The 21,619-nt window shown below is 48.2% G+C and overlaps 2 protein-coding genes across 3 annotated transcripts; one reads left to right on the forward strand and one right to left on the reverse strand.

The window, feature by feature from the left end:
• Nucleotides 1-1,137: 1,137 nt before the first annotated feature.
• hps6 (HPS6 biogenesis of lysosomal organelles complex 2 subunit 3) lies at nucleotides 1,138-6,152 on the forward strand. The gene has a single exon (XM_076018592.1). It carries the CDS (start codon nucleotides 1,501-1,503, stop codon nucleotides 4,126-4,128), a length of 2,628 nt encoding a protein of 875 aa, XP_075874707.1. The 5' UTR covers nucleotides 1,138-1,500; the 3' UTR covers nucleotides 4,129-6,152.
• Nucleotides 6,153-7,611: 1,459 nt separating this feature from the next.
• prom2 (prominin 2) lies at nucleotides 7,612-21,504 on the reverse strand. 2 transcript variants are annotated; one of them, XM_076018593.1, is made up of 23 exons: nucleotides 21,408-21,504; nucleotides 19,025-19,368; nucleotides 17,098-17,150; nucleotides 16,491-16,696; nucleotides 15,979-16,099; nucleotides 15,343-15,406; nucleotides 15,127-15,216; nucleotides 14,323-14,522; nucleotides 13,714-13,788; nucleotides 13,152-13,215; nucleotides 12,904-13,060; nucleotides 12,667-12,819; nucleotides 12,352-12,475; nucleotides 12,186-12,259; nucleotides 11,984-12,068; nucleotides 11,747-11,890; nucleotides 11,576-11,644; nucleotides 11,389-11,481; nucleotides 11,238-11,291; nucleotides 11,062-11,142; nucleotides 10,430-10,498; nucleotides 10,254-10,343; nucleotides 7,612-9,230 (listed from the first exon to the last, which is right to left on the reverse strand). In XM_076018593.1, the coding sequence occupies exons 2-23, from the start codon at nucleotides 19,260-19,262 to the stop codon at nucleotides 9,114-9,116; spliced, it is 2,421 nt and encodes an 806-aa protein (XP_075874708.1). In that variant the 5' UTR covers nucleotides 19,263-19,368; nucleotides 21,408-21,504; the 3' UTR covers nucleotides 7,612-9,113. The 2 variants fall into 2 exon arrangements, with proteins under 2 accessions (XP_075874708.1, XP_075874709.1); XM_076018594.1 differs by lacking the exon at nucleotides 21,408-21,504 and adding an exon at nucleotides 19,878-20,004.
• Nucleotides 21,505-21,619: the final 115 nt, after the last annotated feature.

The following is a 21,619-nucleotide window of genomic DNA, read 5'->3' on the forward strand; positions in this document are numbered from 1 at the left end:
TAATTTCTTTTCCTCCCTCTGTGTGGGCCTGTTAGTTGGCCCCTGAAACACCTCACAGCTTTTCTTTCTATTCTGACATGTAAGTTCAACCAACCCCCAGTGAAATCCTCCTGCTGTCACATCTGGGGTGTGAAGCAGGGAGCATCCTGATACTGAGTCATTTTCTCAGGTTGGTATCGAACCAGCCACGCTTTTCACAGCCTCCTGCCAAAGTTAATGTTGGCATACTGAAACTGATTTGTCACAATGCCCAATGGTGTCAAAGAGAAACAGAAATTGGACATGCAATGCCATTTGTTTCTTTACTTTTTTTGAATAGAATTTGTCCAAAATGTGGAATGCATGAATTGTTACAAATGGTCTTGCAAAAAGTATCAAAAGCCTACCAGTAGTATCTGGGAGAGATACTTGTGGATACATGAAAGATTATGTTCCTTTATTTTCCACAAATAGCATTTTATAGGGTAAATGCTCCTGGTGGTTCAAGGCTAAAGTCTTTCAATTGTTTTGTTTTTTTCTGCAAAGTCAGATACATCACTCAGTGCATCTCTAATCTAATACACATCAACACACAAAGAAATAACTGAAACTTAAATCTATTAAAAATGATATTAAGGTCTCTCTAAAGCAGTTTTCTGTGTGTTGAACAGGTTTTGAAGGCCTTCAGCATTCAGATACTCAGATTTGAAAAAAGAACTGTGCAAGTTTGGAGATTGTCCATGCTGTTGTTGGTGGTGGTGGTGTTGGTGTTGGTGTTGGTGTTGTTGATTCAAATGGCAAATTCATATTTTCTAAAATACTTATATACTATATTTGTATAATATATATAATATAACCAATGGACATTATTATATATAGTATTTTGTGAAATGGCTGAGAAAGTTTAGAGGTTGTTGTTTTTGTTTTGTTTTTTCCAAACAGTGACAGATACTGACCTCCATAAATAGATGCGTCTATGTTCGTCTGTGTGTGTTTGGCCTTTTTCACAGTTTTACTTTCACTCAAATGCCAACACACCTGACTGTGGCCAGTGAACGACTCTTACCGCGAGGCGCTTGTTGAGCTCGGTGGCGCGTCACGCTCTTTGCTCTGCCTCCCGTTCCGCCCCTTTATGCAAAACACGCTCGGTATCCGGAAACTCACAATCCCGTGATGTCAGGGCAGTCAGTGCTAGCCTAGCATCGGAATGACTGCGGAGTCCTCCTCCATTTGGACCGTAAACCTGCCCAACGTCTGCTGTCAGCGGCCCGTTTCGCCCGGTTTCGACCCGTCGACATGTGCTTAAGCGGGGCCGACGGCACGCAGATGACGTATCCTTCCGCCGGAGCCGTAACAGCGGGATGAAGACCGCGGTAGGAGCCAACGGGGGATGCCATTCGGCTAGGCACCCATGTAGCAACTATGCGCTCCGCAAGCTAGCGGGCTAGTTAATAGGTCGCCGTAAAGTTACTAACACGAGCTTAGCCGCATTCCTCCGCTCGGGCTGAGCGCAAGGGAGTTATGGCGCGGTTGGTGCTGGAGCAGCTGTCAGATTTCGGGGACTACACTGGAAGTAACGAGCTAACGGACATCTTTAAAGCGACCGACAACGAGCCGAAAACTCCTCTGTCAAATGTTCGCCTGAGCCCGGAGGGACGTCACGTCCATATTATCCAGCGCAAGCCTCACGTCGGTCTCGTGACTTTGGACCAGCACGAGAGACCCCAACTGATCCACAACCAGAAGAGGCAGGATCTGTGTCCCACCCGAGCGGCGCCCATCGTGGATGTCTTGTACTTGGCTGCAGCCACCGCGGCCGTAATCTACGAGGATGGGAAAGCGGAGTTCTGGAGGTTCCAGCCGTGCAAGGGCGGCTGGCGCCTGCTGCAGACCTCTGACCTATGCAACAGCCCGCGGGCCAGAGTGGTGTCCGTGTGCGCGAGTGGCACCCTGGTCGTGTGGTGCGAGGAGAGGCCGCCCTCGGAGAGCTCCCCTGCGCTGGGCTCGGCCAGGAACAAGCTGAGGTACTGCGTCTGCAGGAGGGAGGTGGAGGTGGAGGAGGCCGCCGTCGTCCTCGGCGGAGTGAAGATCACCCTGCACAACAATCCCAGGTTCACCCTGGTGGGCTCGGGCGAGCGCGTGCACCTCCTGCCCGACCTGAGGGCGAGGCCGCTGCGGAGCATCTCCGGGTTTCTCCTCTCGTGGTCCCCTCGCCACGACTCCTTCACGGTCAGCACCGCCTGCAAGAACACGCCCTTGAAGACGGCCAAGGAGTCGGACTTCAAGAGGCTGGTGGTGGACTGCCTGGGGTACCTGTCCACCCGCGACCCGCCCGAGATCCGCAACTTCTCCCCGACGGCGTGCGGAGGTCTGCTGCTGCTGTTCAGCACGGGCTGGGTGTGTCACCTGCAGAGAGACGGCGTTCTGCGGAAGGTGTACAAGGCGGCCGGGAGCGACTCTTTGACGCCCGGCGCTCGCACCGACCTCCGCCTGTACCGGGACACCCTGGCGCTGCTGATGGAGAAAACCCTCCGTTTGGTCGATGTCAAGAACGGCAAAGAGTTGGAGACCATCTCGCTGAAGAAAGAGGGGTTGCTGTACGTGAACCAGGCCAAAAAGTGCACCCCCCATCTCTTCACCCCGACCGGACTCTTTGCGGTCGTGTCAAAGGAGGCCGAGGCCAACGACTGCAACCCCAAGACGAAGCACTCCAACTGGGGCGCCGCGGAACACGTTCACTCTGGGGCGCTGCTGGTGGAGGCCGTGTTCGAGGAGGCCTGCAAGTACTACCAGCAGAGGAGCCTGAGCAGGACCCAGCTCACCGTGGACGCGCTCAAAAGGGGCGGCAGGTTCCAGGCTCCCATTGCCCTGGCCTCCATCCTCAGGGACTACGTCAACACCGGCAGCTCCAGGCAGAGGGAGGCGGAGGACAAGGGCCAGGATAAGCTCACGGCCTCCGTGGAGGTGGAGCTCAAGGCCCTGGCGTGCCTGGAGGAGTTGAAGGCCAGATTAGTGGGGGGGGGCGTGGCGGAGGTGGAGGCGGTGTGCGAGAGCCTGGTGGAGATGGAGGTGGCCCGGGTGCTGTCGTCCCCGGAGCTGGACGTAGACGCCCTGCTCCACCTCAACTCCGTCTTCCGCCTGTTCCCGGGCCAGGCGTGGAGGGCGGCGCAGCTCGCCCTGCGGCTGCACCGCAACAGCGAGGGCGCCCTGTCCTCCAAGGCCCCACCGGACGTGTGGAAGACGGTCCTGAGCCCCGCCGACGTCCCCAACAACCGCAGGGCCGAGCCCGACGCCGCCGTGCCCGTGTTTGAGCTCCTCTGCCATTCGCTACTCAGGTTCCAGCCCAGCTGGCTGCCCGGGTTCCTGGCGCTGGCCCAGCAGCAGCAGCAGCAGGGCTCGGCCAGCCTGGGCCTGAGCGTGACCTCCTCGTCCTCTTCATCATCCTCCTCCTCCGCCTCCTCCTGGAGCGGCACGCCGCTCTACAAACGGGCCCTGGCCGTGCTGTCGCGGGACAAGGCCCAGCACCAGGACCTGGAGGTGGAGCTGCTGCTGGTCAGCGGCCGGCCCAACGCCATCCTGCAGGCAATGAGGGTCCTCATGGCCAAGCAGCGGTGGGAGAAGGTGACCCGCGTGGCCCAGGAGTTCTGCAAGCAGAGCCCGCTGCTCAACAAAGAGATCTTCACCACGCTGCTGTGCGAGGTGGCCCAGCACCGGGACCTGGATCCCTACCTGGACCTGCTGTGGGCCCTGTGCCCGGAGGACCTCACCGTCACCGCCATCCTCAACCTGGTGCTGAAGAACCTCTCGTCCCCCAACAACTCGCCCTCGTCCCCGTCCGCCTCCTCCTTCGCCCTGTACAGCGTCGGCCCGTCGCAGCCGGCCCCCTTCGCGGACCCCCGGGGCGGCCAGCTGACCATCGGCCTGCTGAAGCCCCTGCTGAGGAGGGTCCTCCAGCGGGAGGCCAAGCCCAGCCAGCACTACGCCGACATCCTCCAGTCGCCCTCCTTCCCGCCCCCCGCGCCCCCTCGCCAGCCCGCCGCGGAGCCCGGCTCGGACCGTCTCGTCTCCTCATCGCCGCCGTGCAACAACGTCTCGGCTCTTCTCCTCGCCGAGCAGCAGCCGTCCACGCTGTCTGCCGACCCGGTGTGAGCGACGCGGAACTGAACAAAATCCTCCATGTTGGCCTCACCGCATCGAAACTGCGTTTTCCGACAATCGAAGGCGGAAAAAAAAAAAAAAGAATGTCGGTGTTCCGCAGGTATTGACAGTATTTTATAACCAGTGGTAAACCAGATGAAGTGCAAGACAAAAAGAAATGACCACTGAGGATCTTACCAGTGTAAATACGCTTTCTTCGTGTGTACATACTGCATCGGTCGACTGTTATTTAAGTCTCAAGCCTTAACTGCACATTGTTGTGTCAACGCTCACAGCCTTCGTTCAAGGACCGTCGGTCGGCGGCGACGACGACGTGTAGCATCGGCGGACAGACGGTGCGGTGCGTTCACCCTGACGGAAGCGAAGCCACTAACCCCACACCGCCCGCCTTGTCGGGGTCTGACCTACGTGTAGAATGTAACCGGCCTTGTCAGGTGCGGCCGACGTCCCAATTGCAGCAGCCTCGTCCGCGTGGGTTCGCAGAGGTTTTTCACTCTGCAAAGTGTCGTGAGGGAGGACAAGCCGCCCCTTTGTGTTCAAGTGTTTCAAGGAGAGGTTTTTGCTAGAAAAGACACAAAGAGGGAGAGGACGCACGTGAGCCTCGCGTTCTCTCTCCAGCTGACCTGGGTTTTTTTTGGTTGTTGTTTCTTGTCTTTTTTTATATATGTATATATATATATATATATATATATATATATATATATATATATATATATATACATATATATATATATATATACATATATATAAAAATGCACAAAACAACAACCTCACAGCTCTGCAAGCCAAACTAAAAACCGCGAGCCCGCCTCGCACCGCTGTTACCGTCCGTCTCTCTGGCTGCCACCGTGTCGCGCTCTGCTCCGTCACAGGACATTCCAAACTCGGTTTTCAGTTCAAGTGACTCACAGTTCAACGGAAAATTCAATTTCTGGGGTAATTCAGTTAGGAGTCGAGTGTGGGCCGGGCACAGTGTGATTAATATCCCTGCTGCCACAGCCGCAGCTACAGCTGCTGCTGCTTACATTAGCTGGTCGTGTACTTCCTCCTTCATTGCTCCTCTTGCTTTGCTCCAGATTGTTTTCTCCATGGCCTGACACTGATTGCACTATTTCGCCCCTGTCGGTATTGTTTTTGCTATTATGCCTTTAACATTTACAGAGAACGTTTCTTGATTAAGTGCAGTAAGCTGAACTACATTTAAGTGCCTCTTCCGAGCCTTGGTTTTCTTGTAGCGTTCAACGTTCATTAATGTCGTTATTAATTAAAATAATTAATGTTTTTTTTTTTGCTGTATAAATGTGAACCTTTCTATAAAGAAAAAAAAAAATTGTGTTAACCTTTTAGAAAACACGGCGTGTCCAAGGTAGTTGCACTGGAACTGGTTTGACAAAGTAACATTCAGACTCTAAAAATGCTGCCAACCAATCAAAGCTCTCATTCTCAGCGCTGCCTTGAAGTAGCAGGATATTGTCACATTCCTGCTGCATCTGGCAAAAGAAAAACGCGCAGGAAGACTCAAGGCTGCTTTTTTTTTTTTATCTTTCTTACGCAGTTTTGGGGGTTTGTTTTTGTTTTTGAGCTCAGATTGTTTTATAATGGTTCCATTTTATTGCAGACACCCAGCTGATCTCCTAATACTGGTCTGAGTGCATAAACCTATAAACAGGCGTGGCCAAATATCTTTGGGGCAATTTGCAGCTCTGCGCTATGAGTTCCAATTCGTGCTGCACGTGTCTTCAGTCCATCTGAGTCACTGGAACCTTGTCCACTTACCCACTCGGCCGGCGATAGTCACTGTCAGGATGTTAAATGTTAACTCTGCCTTAACTCTGCTTCCGGTTATCATTAATAAAGAAGGAAGCATTTTTTGTTTTTGTTTTTTTGATTAACTCAGTTCCACGTGACAATTGATGACTTTTGATGACGCTTCCCCCTGAGCAGTATTTAAAAAAAGAAAATGTATGCAAGTATTTATGAAAGAGTGCTGTATGCTATTAAAATGAATATAAAACATGCCCTGAATTTCTTATTTCTTATGTACAGAACTCAGCAATGCACATCATCCTTGTCATCAGTGAGATTAAGGTTTAAGCTACACCGACAGTATTCATCACTTCAGTTGTGGGCCGTTAAGTTCCAATAACGTGCATAAGGAGCAAAGTTTTTTTTTTTTTTTTCCTTTTTCTAGCTCGTTTTTATTAACTATTTCAGCATTACTAGTTTATAAAAACATCATAGTTAACTTGAAACAGTTGAACTGGTTATTTACAACTTAGAAGGTATATCTTAAAAAAACAAACCTATGGGGTTACAAAACAATTGGCTACATGTTTTATTGTGTGTGTGTGTGGTTGAAGGAGCTGGCCGGGCAAATTCACTCTCCACAATTCAGAGATGTTCAGTTGTTAGAACTTCTAAGGTTTTAACTACAACACAGGTGGGACAGGGGCATTGCTGGTTGCCACAGTAGAGAGGCCTTTTCTCACAAAGGTACGTGTGGGTGGGAGTCCAGGGTGAGTGAAGGTCAGCGAGTGCTCCGGCGGGTGGTTTACGGAGGGGCCGTCTGCTCCCCAGACGGAGCAGCACGGCAGCGAGACACAGGAGGAGTCGCAACCTGATATCAAGCATCGCCCCTCTCCATCCATTTTCCTCCCCGCTCCTATTTTACCTATCGAATCTCTCTCTGCATTCACCTCCCGACGTTACAAGGTCTCCCGTCGCCCCAGTGGCTCTTAGGCCATCGATCCGCTTGTTCTAATTATAGGCGGAATCCTGTAAAGGGTAATAGATCCAGGCAGATGCTGCCAGGGTTCTCCGTGTCCTCTGCACGGCTTTAAGTAGTGCCCTACAGAGCGGCACAAATGGAAGCGCTGCAAAGAAAACGGGACTGCGAATGAGCCCAATGGATCATCAGCCTCCAATTAAATTCACCACTTTTCCCCCCACCAAAGGCTGTGATCCCATTTGTGTGCAAACATTCCAAAGTCAGGCAAAGCAACAACGGGGGTGGAGTGAATCGCCCAGCCGGCGAGATTAACGTTGTTTAAGAAATTTCTATTCTATTTGCAATGTCTCATTAGTTCTGCTTGACAAGATGAGTCCCATACGGAGGGACACAGAGTCTAAAAGTAAATCACCACAAAGTGAGAGCTGTGTGCTTGTGCAGTCTGAGCCGTTCTTCTAAATTTGTACGGCCCATGCGTGTCAGCACGGCCATGCGAGTTTGCCGATGTGCCCACGCTGTTGGAGGGGAGATAAACTGCAATAATGGTAATAATCCGGGGTTTTCAGACGCCAGCCACTTATAGCTGCAGAGTAATTAAGCTTCTTATGCCGTCCAAAGGGACACAGTGAGTTATAGACACCGCGGAGAAGCCTTCTGGAGGTCGCTGTGGACATTAGCGACAGACTGATCTAAGATTCCTCACACGTTACGGCGCAACGAGCAGAAAAAATGCACACAAGAGTCAGTGCAGTCGGATGGGTTTTTTTTTTTCTCTCTCCTCTCTCCACAACAGCAAGACAGAAATGTTCCGAACCATTAACGTGCACTTTTGCACTTTACAGTCTACAGTTTGAAATGAGAAAACGTAATGTACAAAAGAACGATCCGCATCAAAAGACAAATCACATCAGTCAGAAGTTACGCTTATAAAAAAGAAAAAAGAAAACAACAATTCTGGAAATGGTACGAAAAACACTTCATATGTTTGAAAATATGGCAGGACTCATGATAGCAGTCACATCGGTCACACGACAAGAATCACGTCAGGATTTGTACAGAAAATGGATTTTGCAGTTCAACTGCAAGTTAAACGTAAGAAATGTCTCCTCAGAGAGATTGGCACAGATACACGCACGGTTCCACTCTGATAACACAGCAGTGTCCAGATGAACAGTACAGGGTTTCAGATTCCCTTTTGAATTCATGCTACGCTTCACAAATACCCACATTTCTTTTTTGAATCACAGTGTTGGGCCTACTACTCACATGTGAATGCAATTGACTCCCTACAGTCGATTGTGGAATTTGCTGGAAACATTCTCAGAATTATGAAAGCAGCAGCAGCATCAGCAGTTCAGAGTTGAGCGGTTGATTTTCACGCTACTCATCTCTGTAAAAATAAGAAGAAATATCACAGACATTTGATTCACAGATCAGCAAATTAACAGTTGAGGTATCGCAGATCACCAAACGTCTCATGTCCTTCCTGAGGGTCAACCTTAACCGCACAAACGATGTGTTCTCCACCGTCACGTCTTCAGCGCTCACATCTTCCCAGTAGCACACGAGTGTCACATTTGCGCGGGGGCAGTTATTGCGCCCCCTCTCTCGTGAAGACAGTCAGCTAGCTCTCATTCTCCGCGGTGTCCGATAAGTTGTACTGTTCCTGAGCTTGTGGGGACTCACTCAAGGGCTTGTCATGCCACTCAGTGTCTTCACAGGGTGGACACTGATTGTCACAGCTGAGTGGACACTCACGAGTCTTCACCGGGTGGACACTCAGAGTCTTCACTGGGTGGACGCTCATTGTCACAGCTGAGTGGACACTCACGAGTCTTCACCGGGTGGACACTCAGAGTCTTCACTGGGTGGACGCTCATTGTCACAGCTGAGTGGACACTCACGAGTCTTCACTAGGTGGACACTCAGAGTCTTCACTGGGTGGCCACTCAGAGTCTTCACTGGGTGGACGCTCAGTGTCTTCAGTAGGTGGACACTCATTGTCTTTACTGGGTGGATATTTAATGTCTTCACTCGGTAGACACTCATTGTCACAGCTGGGTGGACCCTCATTATTCCCACTAGGTGGACACTCATAGTCCCCACTTGGTGGACACACTGTGTCATCACAGGGTGGACAAAGAATTTCAGCGGAGGCTGAAGTTGTGCTAGCACAGTGAGACTGATCAGTTAGGGAATTGCTGGGATACCTCAAGAAGACTGCATGTGGAGGGGGTGAGGGGGACACTTACTCATAGACATCAGTGTATTTCATTTTGCGGTAGAACTTGGCGAGTTTGATAGACAAGATGATGCTGGGGATGAAAAAGACCAAGCACCAGCCCAGGCCGAACCAGAATGTATTCTAAGGAGAAGACGGGAGAGGAGGGGAGGATGTTATGCAACGCAAAAGAAGATCATTTTCACAATAAAGCGGTTTAACCAAAGTTTTGAGGCAAAGGTCCCACATTATGCAAATGAAAAATGTGTAATTCAAGTGTCCCATTGTGACATCACGAAGAGCACCTTAACCTTTGTTATAACTCACCCGGATGGGTGCGACACAAACCAGGTGTTTATTCTCTCCTCTGTTGTCACATTGTCTTTGTCCACTTCCAAAACCAACGAGCGCTTTTGCAGTAAGCCACAAACACAGGGCTAATAAGTATGCTGCGTGTCCTGCTGATGTGCATTTTATATGCGACAACATATAAAATGCACATTTCATACGTAATGGGACCCTATTGTAAATGTTTTTTTATAATAGGGGTTCTATTATAAAAAACCTTTCATAATGGGACCCCTTTTGCGATACTGCAACGGTAGTACGATTAAATTACATCTTACGTATTTCTAGATGGGCTGCTTTTTTGTGTTACTTTGCGAAAACAAGCTTTTAGGATTTTGCTCGACTCTACGTCACAAGTCGAGACGATCATTACAGAAACTTCTCACCGGGTTTTTTGGGGGTTTTTTTTGCAAAAAGATAGTGCTCGCAGTGAGCAGCTGGCCAATCCCAGGGAAGTGAGCTTTTCCAAGGCAGAGCCACGGACGGAGCAGGTAGGGGAGGGGGGAAGAGAGCCAAAACAGCCTCTTCAGACTGAAGGCAAGAGACACGTGTTTTCTGAGGTCTCTACAGCTCAAAATATTTTTTTTGTTTTGTTTTTTTGCATTTTGACCTAGAACCCTTGTTTATTGTTGGAAGTAGACAACCAAAATTAATGTAATAACCCTGGAAATTGCCATAACGCCATTGCTGCTGCAGTCTTGTCATACACACGGAAATCTGATCACGCAAATAACATGGAACCTTTAGACATATTTGCTCGAGTGTAAACCCTCAAAGTTGAGAAAAAAACTTTCAGCGATAACGGTGCAAGATGATTACCATAGAGTCCACCAGCTGCGAGCAGAGAATTGTCTCAACCGACAGCACAGCTTTCGCCACCGGCCCGCAACGTCCCAACTCGTTGGTGATCTGTTGGTGGGAGATGCAAAGATCAGCGATGGTTCTTATCGGTCAAGACATTTGTGAAATAACGATGTGAATAAACAGTCTTTTACCGTCTCTTTGGCCCAGTCTGCATAAACTGTGAAGTAGCCCAGCTGACAGTCCAAAAACTTTTGGCTCTCCTGGGACAGAAGCAGAGGGAGACAGGAGTGAATTCCACTCATTTTGTTCATGCGCAAGTCATGAGGAATCCGATGAATGCCATGTCATCTCGGCAGGCAGAATTCTGGGAAATAAGTCCTCTGTAGTGACCCAGAAGTAACTCCACTGGTATAATGACTAGCAGGCAGGGACACTGGGACACACCGCATTTCATGTCCAGGGGCCATTCGAGTTCCCATTTCATTGGAGAAGAGGTCAGACAGTAACGTTCATCCTGCTTACGTCCAAATATTCCGGCAACAAAATTTTGTTCGATTACACCGAGAGGGATTTTGTGCGGAGAAGAGGACACACATTCTGCACGTCCCTGTGCAATTTTTTTATTAACTACGCTGCACTCATGCCTCTACGTGTGTAAATAAACAGCAATGGAGACAGGCAGAGGCGTCGCTTTCAGAGTCATCCCCAGACCTCTTCCCTCGCTCAATGGCTGAACCTAACGCAGGCATTACTTAACAAGCCACATGGCAAGAGTGTCCACCACCCCCGAAAGCTCATGTGACTCGCGGGCCCCCCAACTCACAGTCTTGATGATCTGTGTCGTGTTTGTGTTGATGAAGGCTTGCGCTGCCTCCACGTTGGTCAGCAAGTCCCCCACCATCGGCTGGAGGGAAACGAGACGAAGAAGAAAGAGTGAGTGAAGAGAATAAAAAAAGACTTGAGCTCAATTCTGGCCGCGTCCGGGCGTCGTGTGCTCACAGTGATTTTCCCCACGGAGGATTGCAGGCTTTGCATGGTCGAATTGATGTTCCGCTAAAGGGAAAAACAGCATTTGAGTTGGAGGCAGATAAGGAGTACTGAGCGCTGCAGAGTCAAGGAGGTGGCTGCCACGAAGAGGAAAGCTGCTCACCATTTGAGGGTAGATGGTTGTTTCCACCCAAGACTGGAGATTCCTCAGGTCTGTGGCCTCATCTTGGAGCTCTTTTTCAATCGCAGGGTTTGTCTATAAACAGCCAAACATGTTGAGCTCCAGAGATGCAGAGTAGAAACATTGCGGGGCAAAAAGAAGCTGTTTTTAGAAAAGCCCGGTGACTCACATGACCATCAGCAGCCAGGTCGAGTTTATCAGCCGTCGTATTCAGATTGAGCTTGTAGATATTCTCCATCTAAGAAGGAAGAGCAAGCATTTAGTGTTGCGCAGTCGCAGACCTGCCGACGTGTGTGTGGCCGAGCGACTCTGAGGTGGAAAAAGAAAGACAGGCACCAACCTCCATCATGACGGCAGACATGTCCAAGGACGCAGCCGTGCTGGAGAATTCAGTCAGCTGGCTTTTATCAGCAGGGGTCAGGATGGTGATGGCTTCCAGGGTGATGTCTGCCTTATCGAAGATACCCTGGATCTCATCTGTGTACTGTGTGTGAGAAACGGAGGTGTGAGGTGGGGGAGAAGTGTAGCGAGCGAAGGGCTCCTGCGTCTACGTCTGCGTGTTACGTGTTACTCTCACATTTGACACATTCAGCAGGTCATCCAGGTTGATGGTCTGACTCAAGTGGAATGTCGTCCACACCGTTTTGTTATCCAGACAGTCTCTGAAAGAAAAACAGAAAATGAAAAATCTGAATTCTGGACAATGTACAATAGACGTCACACAAACACATGAGACAAAACCAAACAGTTTCTGTTCACAGTGGATCGGAATCACATACTGATAGGCTCCAGAGTAGGTGATGTTACTATCAAATCCCAGCACAGGACCAAGCTCATATTGGGCATCAACAAACTAAAAAGATGAAAAATATTAGAACCAAGTTTATGGATATTACTTAAGATAATATTTCTAAATACCACAGGTTGATATGTCTCTATGTCTACCTTCAGCAGTTCTCCAGTGTCCCAGGGCTTACAGCCAAGGGTGTAAAAGCCGCCGCCGACCGCGAACAGCAGCACAACAATGATCATGAAGAGCCAGGAGAAGACGAAGCTGAAGCCTGCACTCCTGAAAAGCAGTCAAGATCAAAAGGTCGATAAAATGCAATGGAATACGCACGCGTATGGTGCACAGTGAGATCGCTTCTATGCATTTGTCCTCCTCCTCCCAATCCAGACTTTCATACAAGGCATTTGGTCGAGGGCGCCTGGCTGGAAATTAACTTGGTGCACGTCAAAGAGTTGAGCTGCAGCACTCACATCATGAAGAAGGTGCCGCCACAGTCAGCCGTGCAGGAGCGTTTGGTCGGGTCTTCGTGGGCCTTAAGGCCAATGGGGCCCAGCAGGAGACCCAGGATGTTGCACACCACCACCAGGAGGACCAGGCAGCACACGATCAAACTGACTCTCCACCTGAGGGAGGACATTTGTCTTTAAAACACGCAGCTCCCTGTGCATTTGACGACACGCAAGCACGTGGCCTTTGAGGCTTCTCACCTAATACTGTCTATGTGTAGAATTTGTGGCGCGAGTCTGTTGATTTCACTCTGCACTTGCTCAATGCTCTGCGACACGTCAGACAGAGCATCTAGGGGGATTTCCTCCGTCACTGAAGAGATCTGGGTTTTGATGTTATCCAAAAACGTCTTGCTGCCTGTAACACGAACACACACACGGATCTCTTTTTAAAAATGTCTTTGTCCTCGCCTCAAAACAGTTTGTGGGTGCAGATGCAAAACGCTTACTTGCAACTACATCAACAGTTTCTTGAGACACTCTGGCGGGGATGCTTTTGTAGAAGTTCTCCACCTGGCGACGCGACAAACAGACATTCAGAGTGGGGTCAAGCCAATGCTCAAAAACATAGTCCTTCTGTTTCTGCGAGTGATTTATGGCAAGCTGTCCACTCCAGTGTGAAGTTTGCCTTCCGATGACGGGCAACATTGTGTCTCTAAAGTGATTCTTCGGTTGCATGAATTTACAACTCGCAATTGCAAATCTGTGTTTTGCTTTTCCTGCGTTCTCTACGGTTACGTTCACGCTCTTCCCACCATCCTTACACCTGTTCAGTTTAGTTAATGGAGCAGCAGTTACAGCATGGATTTGGGCTGCAACTCATGGCAGTTACTATGCGCACAAGACTGAATACGTCCTTAAGCAAAAAAATAATAAAAAGAAATGCATTCTCAATTCTAAATGTTAGCTTTACTCTCTCTCTTTTTATCTTACTGATTAAAAATAATCACTGCACTTCTATATTTCGGCAGACATTGTTAAAATAAAAAGAAAACTTTTTTTGTGACTGACCTCTGCGATTTTGGATGTGAGGTTGAGAGTCTTGATTTTATCCACGGCAGCCTGAATGTCATTCAAGCTTGACTTCTGTAAGAAACAGAGCAGCGACATGAGCAGCATCAGCATGTAGGATGGAGTTATACTCTACACTGCCAGAGGAGGGCAGCAGACCTCAGTCAGAAAAAGCCCACATTGGCCAAGGTTAAAATGTAAATGAGATAATGTAAAAGAATGAGTAGAGTAGAAGACTGGAGAATGGCACGGCATTTTATTATTATTATTATTATTATTATTATTATTATTATTATTATTATTATCATCATTATTACTACTACTAATAATAATAATGTATTGGTAGTAGCAACCACAGAAGCTGAAAAACATATACACAATAATCAGCTGCTCAAAGTCCAAAATTGTGGGCCACTGTCATGTGTCACACCCTGTCAGCCTGTGTCAGACTGTGTCAGAAGCAGCTTTGAAGGCTGATAATGACTGGTACTGCCTGTTCGTGATCAGGGTTGAGGTTTGCCAAATTTTTCCAGAGCGTCCCTCATGCTAATCCTAAATGGTCTGAACCGACCAAAGTGACGAAAGTACTCAAATCCGGTGAGCACTTACAGAGACGGTGAGCGAGTCCAGCGTCAGCTCTTGCAGCAGAGGATGCAGCGAGCCGCAGGTTTTGCAGACCGGGTTGTTGATTGTGGCACTAACACGATCTTTTACAGCGGTGACGTTGGTCTTGAGTCTGTCCACGTCTGTCTGCAGATCGGTCAAGAGCGTATCCAACGTGCTCAGTTGTCCATCGGTGTTACCAGTCTCTGTCAGTGCAAAAACACAACAGTGTGACCAAAGACAAGGGCACAAAAGACTGACACAAAAAAATCAATGCAATCAGATTTTACAACAAAAGGTTACATAACACGGGCCCTTCATTGCTTTCTATCTATAACTGTTGACCCTCAGGTTAGATCGTATCTGAAAATTCAATCATGCGTCATGCCAAGCACTGAGGCCAAGTGGTTCCTGTCAGTTTCATTGGATTCCATCACCACTGAACTTCCTTTTCGTTGTGACCAGCAAGAAGCAGAAGCTGCAAGCCGGTTTCAGACACACACAGGAAACAGCAAAAGGTCTAGCGGACGCTGAAGCGGCTTCACCGTGTTATGTCTTGGGTTTGATTTTTCTAGGACTCAGGACTTTTACCTGCAAGGTGCACATCACAGCTAATGCACAGGCAATTTCTCCATTGTGGGGAAATAAACATTCTTATTCTTATTCTAAATCTCACCCATCACCCCACAGAAAGGCTCCTGCCCAATTGCCCAATCACCTTCAAAGTTATGCCACACAAATTTTTTAAACCGCACACAAGCACCTACATGCTCATAATCAAACAGGACACAGCACGCAGCAATGTCTTACCTTGGTCCATGAGTCTAACCGAGTCCACCGCTTTGTTCAGGATGTCATTTACCCGATTCTGGATCGCTCCTCCTAGCTGATTTCCAATGTCTGAAACCGAGAAACAGACAAGAAAGGTACGACACGGTTAAATGCCTGAAAAAGTGGGATGGGGAGGGGGGCACAAAAAAAGCCAATAAAATTGTCTTTTTTGTTTCTGGCTATTCCCCTGCTCACCGTCAAGATTCTTTTCAACCTCGTTTACAGTTCTGGAGCTCTCATTCACCACGTAGTTGAGTTGCTGCAGGTAGGAAAGACAACCTGTTCAACAATGACTTAATGACTTAACCAAACATGAACTATGTCAATAATGGTGACTGGATGGCTGCCTAAAAAAAAAGAAAAAAACTAACAGAAAATAATCCTGCCCTTCTCCCTTTATTCTCATTGCTTCCCTGTGCCTTTAAGTCAAGCACATTAGGACTGCACAGAGTTTGTTATTAACCGGTGGACTAACTGGGCATCTGGATAAGGGTCTCACACAAAAGAAGAACTGTGATAGCGAGCATAGAGAACTAAAGTTACCTAGATATTTTTAAACTGGTATTGACAAATGAAGGCAAATCAAGACTGCCGACAATAAATTGAGATGGATGCCTTGTTTGCGTTCTCTCCCATCACAGCAAAATGCGGCCAGCAAAGTGCTGCACGGTTGCGTCATGGAAAAGAAACACCCCAGTCTTCATAAGCAATCTGGAATGACCTGACCTTGAAGAAAGGTTGGTTGGTTTGTCTTTTAGAAGTGAAAGTTAAAAAGTGCCAAAACCTCTCACTGCTCGTCAGCCACACCCCTGAATTGAAGCCCAGTGTTACCTGAGGGACCGCAGCGAGGAAGGTGTCCACGTTGTCCAAGTTATTGTCCAACTCCTTTGGAGTCTGGTTCAGGCTGTTTCTGAAGTCATTGTTTCCTTTAAACATGATTATGTTCCCGGCCCTGCATGCACACAAACACAGGATTGAACTTGTATAAATATTACAGGAGCCACAATAGCAGGAAGACGACGCGCACCCCTCAACTTCGCCCCCGACGTACTGTGGTACATAAAAGGTATGCCGGTTCAGCCTAAATTTCTATGGTACAGCAAGTGGGTGTTTAATATTTCCAGCATTTATGTATCTGTTCATTCGTTTCCACCTCAGAGAACCGCCATCCAATTTTTCCCGTATTTACGTGACGGTTACATGATTCCTAACAGAACCGTGGGAAGTGAACACAGGACAAAAACTGCTGGGGCTTTTCTTTTTGTTTCAGATAAAGCGTTATCAAAAAAATACTCCCCCCACCCTCTCCACAACCTCTCTTCCCCCGACACACACGCACTCACAGGATAATGACTGTCGTGACGAACGTGCCCCAGTAGAGTGCCGTCCTGCGACAGCTGGTGGACGACTTCTGCTTCTGATGCATCTTCCCGCCGCAGTTGCCGCAGCAGCGACAGCACGCCAACAGGATGCCAACCAAGGGCATCAGGACAATGTACACGACGCCGATGGCCAAGCACACCAGGAAACCTATTTCGTAGACCAGGGCCTGGACACACAAGAGGACGCACACAGTTGATTTTTGATTTCATTTGATTTATTTTTCAAGAAATTGCCAACACAACGGAATCGGTTTCGAAAAAAACGAGACCAGCACGATTGAACAAAAGCGGATTTTTGTGGGTTTGCTGTGACTCAGGAGTGGTGAGCATCAACGTCACGAGAGTTCGAGAGCAGCTCCAGTTGAAAAGGGGACGGACACGGACACACACACACACACACACACACACACACAAACACAAACACACACAAACACAAAAGGCTTCCTTGACACTCTCATGTTACCGCCTCAGGGCTTTCTGAGGAGGGCGCTAATGTGTTTTCCCACAGCGGACCTCCACGCAGAGTGCATCCTACAATCCTAAATGGTGTTTTTGTACTTTTGCTTACTTCTCTGAGGTTTTCTGGGTTCGTCATGTCGTTGATCAACTTGATGATCAGTTCTTAAAAGGAATCAAGAGAGAGAGAGATGGTGTCAGTGGCTCCATATTACAAAGCACAAAGGGGTTGAAGCACAACTCTACACCTGCGTTCTAGTTGTCCATGTACAAAAAAAAAAGCCCCCGCCCAGCTAGTAGCAACAATGTGCCCTGCGCGCCATAGAAAAGTCTTTAATCTGTCATTGTGCGAAGGGGAATTTGAAACCTCCAACTTGAAGTCACCAGGAAAACAGGACACGGAAGTCTGGGTTTTTGCTTTGTGACCCAGAAAAGAATAAAGCAGAATGGAAAACCTGCTTTTTAATGCTTTAACTAATCAGATTTGAAGTGAACCGCTCACTTGGTCAGCAGCACATTGGAAGATTTAAGATGTATTTTCCCAAACTTTAAAATGTCCTCAACCTTGATAAATAAACTCTAATTATAGAGCTCTCAAAGGTCCCATATCAAGCACTTATTACTGATGTAAATTCACATTATTACTAAAGTAACAATGCGTTCCAGTCTGTCAACAAACTGCCTAGAAGTGAGAAAAGCATCATCAAAATAATTGCCCTTTGACATCACAAAGGGCACTGACTTGTTCCCCAGGTCAATGATAATGTCCCAAGTCACGTTTGGTGTGAATCTTTAGGTTCTTTTCCAGGCGGCAAATCAGTTTTACCAGGAAGCTAAAAGATTTTTTTTTTTAGGAGGGGACCATAAACAGGGGGCTAAATATGCCGTTCCCTGTACTGATCAATAACGATTTATGTTGGGGTCTTTGGTTACTATTTGCACAAGGAAGCTCCGTTGAGGTTGCAGATCAAAGACAAACATCTGAAAATGGGGTCAATATGTGACGTCCCTCTCCCTTTAAGTTCCTGGTCGCATTTGGTTTGCGTTTTTAGCTTTGATGTATGACGATCACTACGCCCTTCTGTTTGCTCACTGAGACAACTGCCACAGAGCAACGGCTGTGTGGCAATATTACTGATTTACAACCCTGATCAACGTGAGACCTGGTGACTTTATAGCATTTGACCGGCAAACGCATGGTTTACAAGGAGCCATTAAGTCTTTTCTTTTCATAGTTCCGCCGCATTCCAAACAAAAACCCTACAGGTTCTCCAGCGGCTGCTACTTAAAACCCATTTCAGAAATCAGCAAAATTGCCACATACACCAATCTGTTAATGAGGCCACTGATGTCAGACAATGGCTTTTAATCTTTCGTGTCTATTTCGCTCCTCGTTGTGGAAAAATAATTCAGAGCGGGAGGGAACGTTGAAGGGTTAAAGAGTCAGTAGTTACAATACACAGCAAGGGTTCTGAGTAACAGGGAAACAAACCGCTAAAAATAACAAGTGTAGGACTGACCAAGTTTGGAAAAGTCCTGCTTGCTTTCAATGATTAACAAACGCTGACGTCTCAGGGTTTTATTGGAGTCAGAATGTAAGAATACTGCTGATAAAGCACCTTTGCCCCATGATGGAAAAAAAAACCCAGTAAAGATCACAAAGGCCAGGCCACTTCAACAGGATTTTGAATGAACGAATGGTTTATATTTGTTTAAGGTGTAAATTAAAGGCTGAAGCCAAAGCTTATTCTTGCCTATCCTATACAGTGCATAAAATTTACCTGGAATGTTAGTAATACAAAATCAAAAAGGAAAAACAAACAAAAAAAACAAATTATTCTTCCCAGTTGACTCACAATTCAATCGTTTATCCTTATAATCATGAAGTATTTTGCCCTTCAATATTTTTACAAATACACATTTTCAAATCGTTACTGATCCCATTCCAAAAATGAACTCCCAAAAAAGAAACGCATCTATATTTCACATTAGTTCTCACCTTTAGATTAAGACTTTTCATGACATGTTTTCACACTCACCTTGAGGAAAGGCGTTTGGCTGGACGGTCCCCAGGAAGGATTTGACGAAGGGCGAGATGGAACCCAGGGGGCTGCTGCTCACCGTGTCGAGGTAGTCAGGCTGAGTGAGGTTCTTTGCTGCGGATCCTCCGCAGGATGGGTTCTGGGGGGCTGGCTGGGCCAGGCTGAGACCCAGCAGCAGGGCTAGCGCACAGGCCCGGAGCATTCCGCCGTCGAGGCCCCGCCGACGAAACACCATGTCTGCTGGCAAAGTGGGCGACGGGAGAAACAGAAAAAATATTGGCTGGACGATGAGGGTTCAGAGGGCCGTCACCTCATGGCACGGAGTCTGTGGCCTGACGGGTCTGGAAAAGAAGAACGGAAAAAAGACACGAGAGGATGAGACGCCGTTGTGACGCCAGAGAGTTAAACTGGCCTGCGAAGAAACCCGCAAGGGTTGAGTCAGACAGACAAAAGTGAGATCAGTCACGATTTTCTCAAAGGAAGCAATCAGAGAAAACAACACACGTCAAGTCTCCACCGGCTCCTCCACCTGCGCGGATGATTCAACAAGGTGTGTGGGTGCGGCCCACAGCCCGTGTGTTCACAGTGTCAACACGCCGAGAAACGCTGCATTCTGCCTTCATCGCCCTGAGAGCCAAAACGTCACAAACAGCCGTGTGACACATTCTGCAACATGTAATGTTAAACCAATATCCTCAAGTCGCGTATCTTCTCAACAGTCAAGCGTGTGTGTGCCTTTCCCTAACCAAGCTGTTGAAATCAGCGGAACCTCTTCCCTTCCTCTCAGCGGGAGAGCCCGTTTGTGGTCCATCGTCATCAACCCGACACGACGACAAGTCTGCGGTGTTACCTGACGCAAGGTGGGAAACAGTGAGTCTCCTGTAGAAGGCCGGAGCGGAGAGGGGGAGGAAAGAGGAAGGCAGGAGTTTAGCAGCTCTCTCCCAGGTCAACTCACCTCCTTACAGGGCTGATTTATCGCGACACTCTTCAGGTACTGTGTGTGATTTTTCTTTTTACCGCCCCCTTGGAAACCTGATACGGCCCTGCTCCCGCTGTCAGCTCACACACAACTGCGGGGCCCTGCCTGACTCCCGCCTGGATGACACTGGCAGGGAGGGAGCGAGAGAGGGATGGATGGGAGGTCCCGGTGGAGGGAGGGAAGAGGGAGAATGGGAGGGCCCTTGGGTGACGGGGGTGAGGAGGAAGCGGTGACCTGGCCGAGGGCGCTTAAAGGCAACGTCCGTTTCCTGGATATACGGGTCATCATGATAAAGAGGCGCACGCCTATTTTTTTTGGGTGTGTTCTTTTCTTCTTGGGGCCAAAGTTGACTGACTACAGGAGGAAGTAAAGAATTATCCGTTCCAGGAAAACTTTATGCTGTTGTTGTTTTTGTTTTAGGCCCTTATTGTTTATGAGGTAAATAAATCAGTACCAGTTTATGAGGCAAATGAAATAAGTCCGTGTTTGCTGTGAAGCAGCAGTCAAGCGATAGCACGACTCGAGAGTCACCACCAGCAGAGCGGTGTTCTGTAAGTGAGCGGGATTACTTACCAACAACCTGCTGCTGCTGCTGCTGCTGGAGGCGCCGCTCTGACGGGGCAATGAAGCGCAAACCAAAGAGCGGGGCCCTCCCTACCTAGTGGTGCGGATCGCATCACACCACTCTTGCTCAGCGCAGATGCACGACGTTTGCATATAAAAGGAACTCGACTGAAGAACAATGGCCCCCTACATGTGGACTGATTTCCCTTTTCTCCGCCGATGCAAACCAGGCAGCCGCACTTTAGTGCCGGACCCCCCCCCCCCCCCCCCCCCCACGCCTTCCCTCCCACCTCTTCCACTTCCCTCACCAGTGGCACTGACCGATGCAAGCAGATCGCGCTGCCAATTGAATCTGATCCTTTAAGCTGCCAACCAGGAGGAGAGCAGTCGACAAGTGTCTTTAACATGTGAAGACTGTACGGGCCATCTCGTTCAGCTCGTTGAGGTCAGGCCTGTAAACAGCAGCAGCAGCAGCAGCGGCTCAAGATCACATGAGATTATCACGAGTGGAACTGTTGCCCAGGTGGCACCAAGTAACACGTGTTTGGTTTGATTGATTGAAGTGCACACAGTTAACATTTAACTCAATGTTTTTTTAAAACCCATATTCTCCGCAGCTCTTGAATTCAACACGTAGCTTTTTCTCTGTACTTGAACTATGTCAACAAAGATACTGTTTCTAAATGACCTAAAGAATTGCAACACAGAGGCTTTTGAAAAGTCCTGTACGACTGACCCGTTTTACCATCAGGTGTGTCGTCATGGTATCAGCTCATCAATACTCATGAATATCTAAAAGCTCCATTATACACTGTGCTGGGTCATTTCAAGTATTACCTGTGCTTCAAAAGCTCCATCAACCAGGACTGCCGACGAAAAATTAATAAAGTGCCAAAGATTTTCAGTGTAACTTTAAACTGAATTTAACACGCAATTTAACAAGCAACCAGTGCATGACTTCTTGCAACAAATGCACTAAGTGACTGTCGTCCTTGAGTTGGTTTGCAGATTACTCACTGTGACACAGAATCTGTCTTTAATCTACTAAA

The sequence above is a fragment of the Nelusetta ayraudi genome, unplaced genomic scaffold (genome assembly GCF_046127955.1).
Source record: "Nelusetta ayraudi isolate G7.1 ecotype Tasmania unplaced genomic scaffold, CSIRO-AGI_Nayr_v1 ptg000008l, whole genome shotgun sequence".
Classification (NCBI taxonomy): domain Eukaryota; kingdom Metazoa; phylum Chordata; class Actinopteri; order Tetraodontiformes; family Monacanthidae; genus Nelusetta; species Nelusetta ayraudi.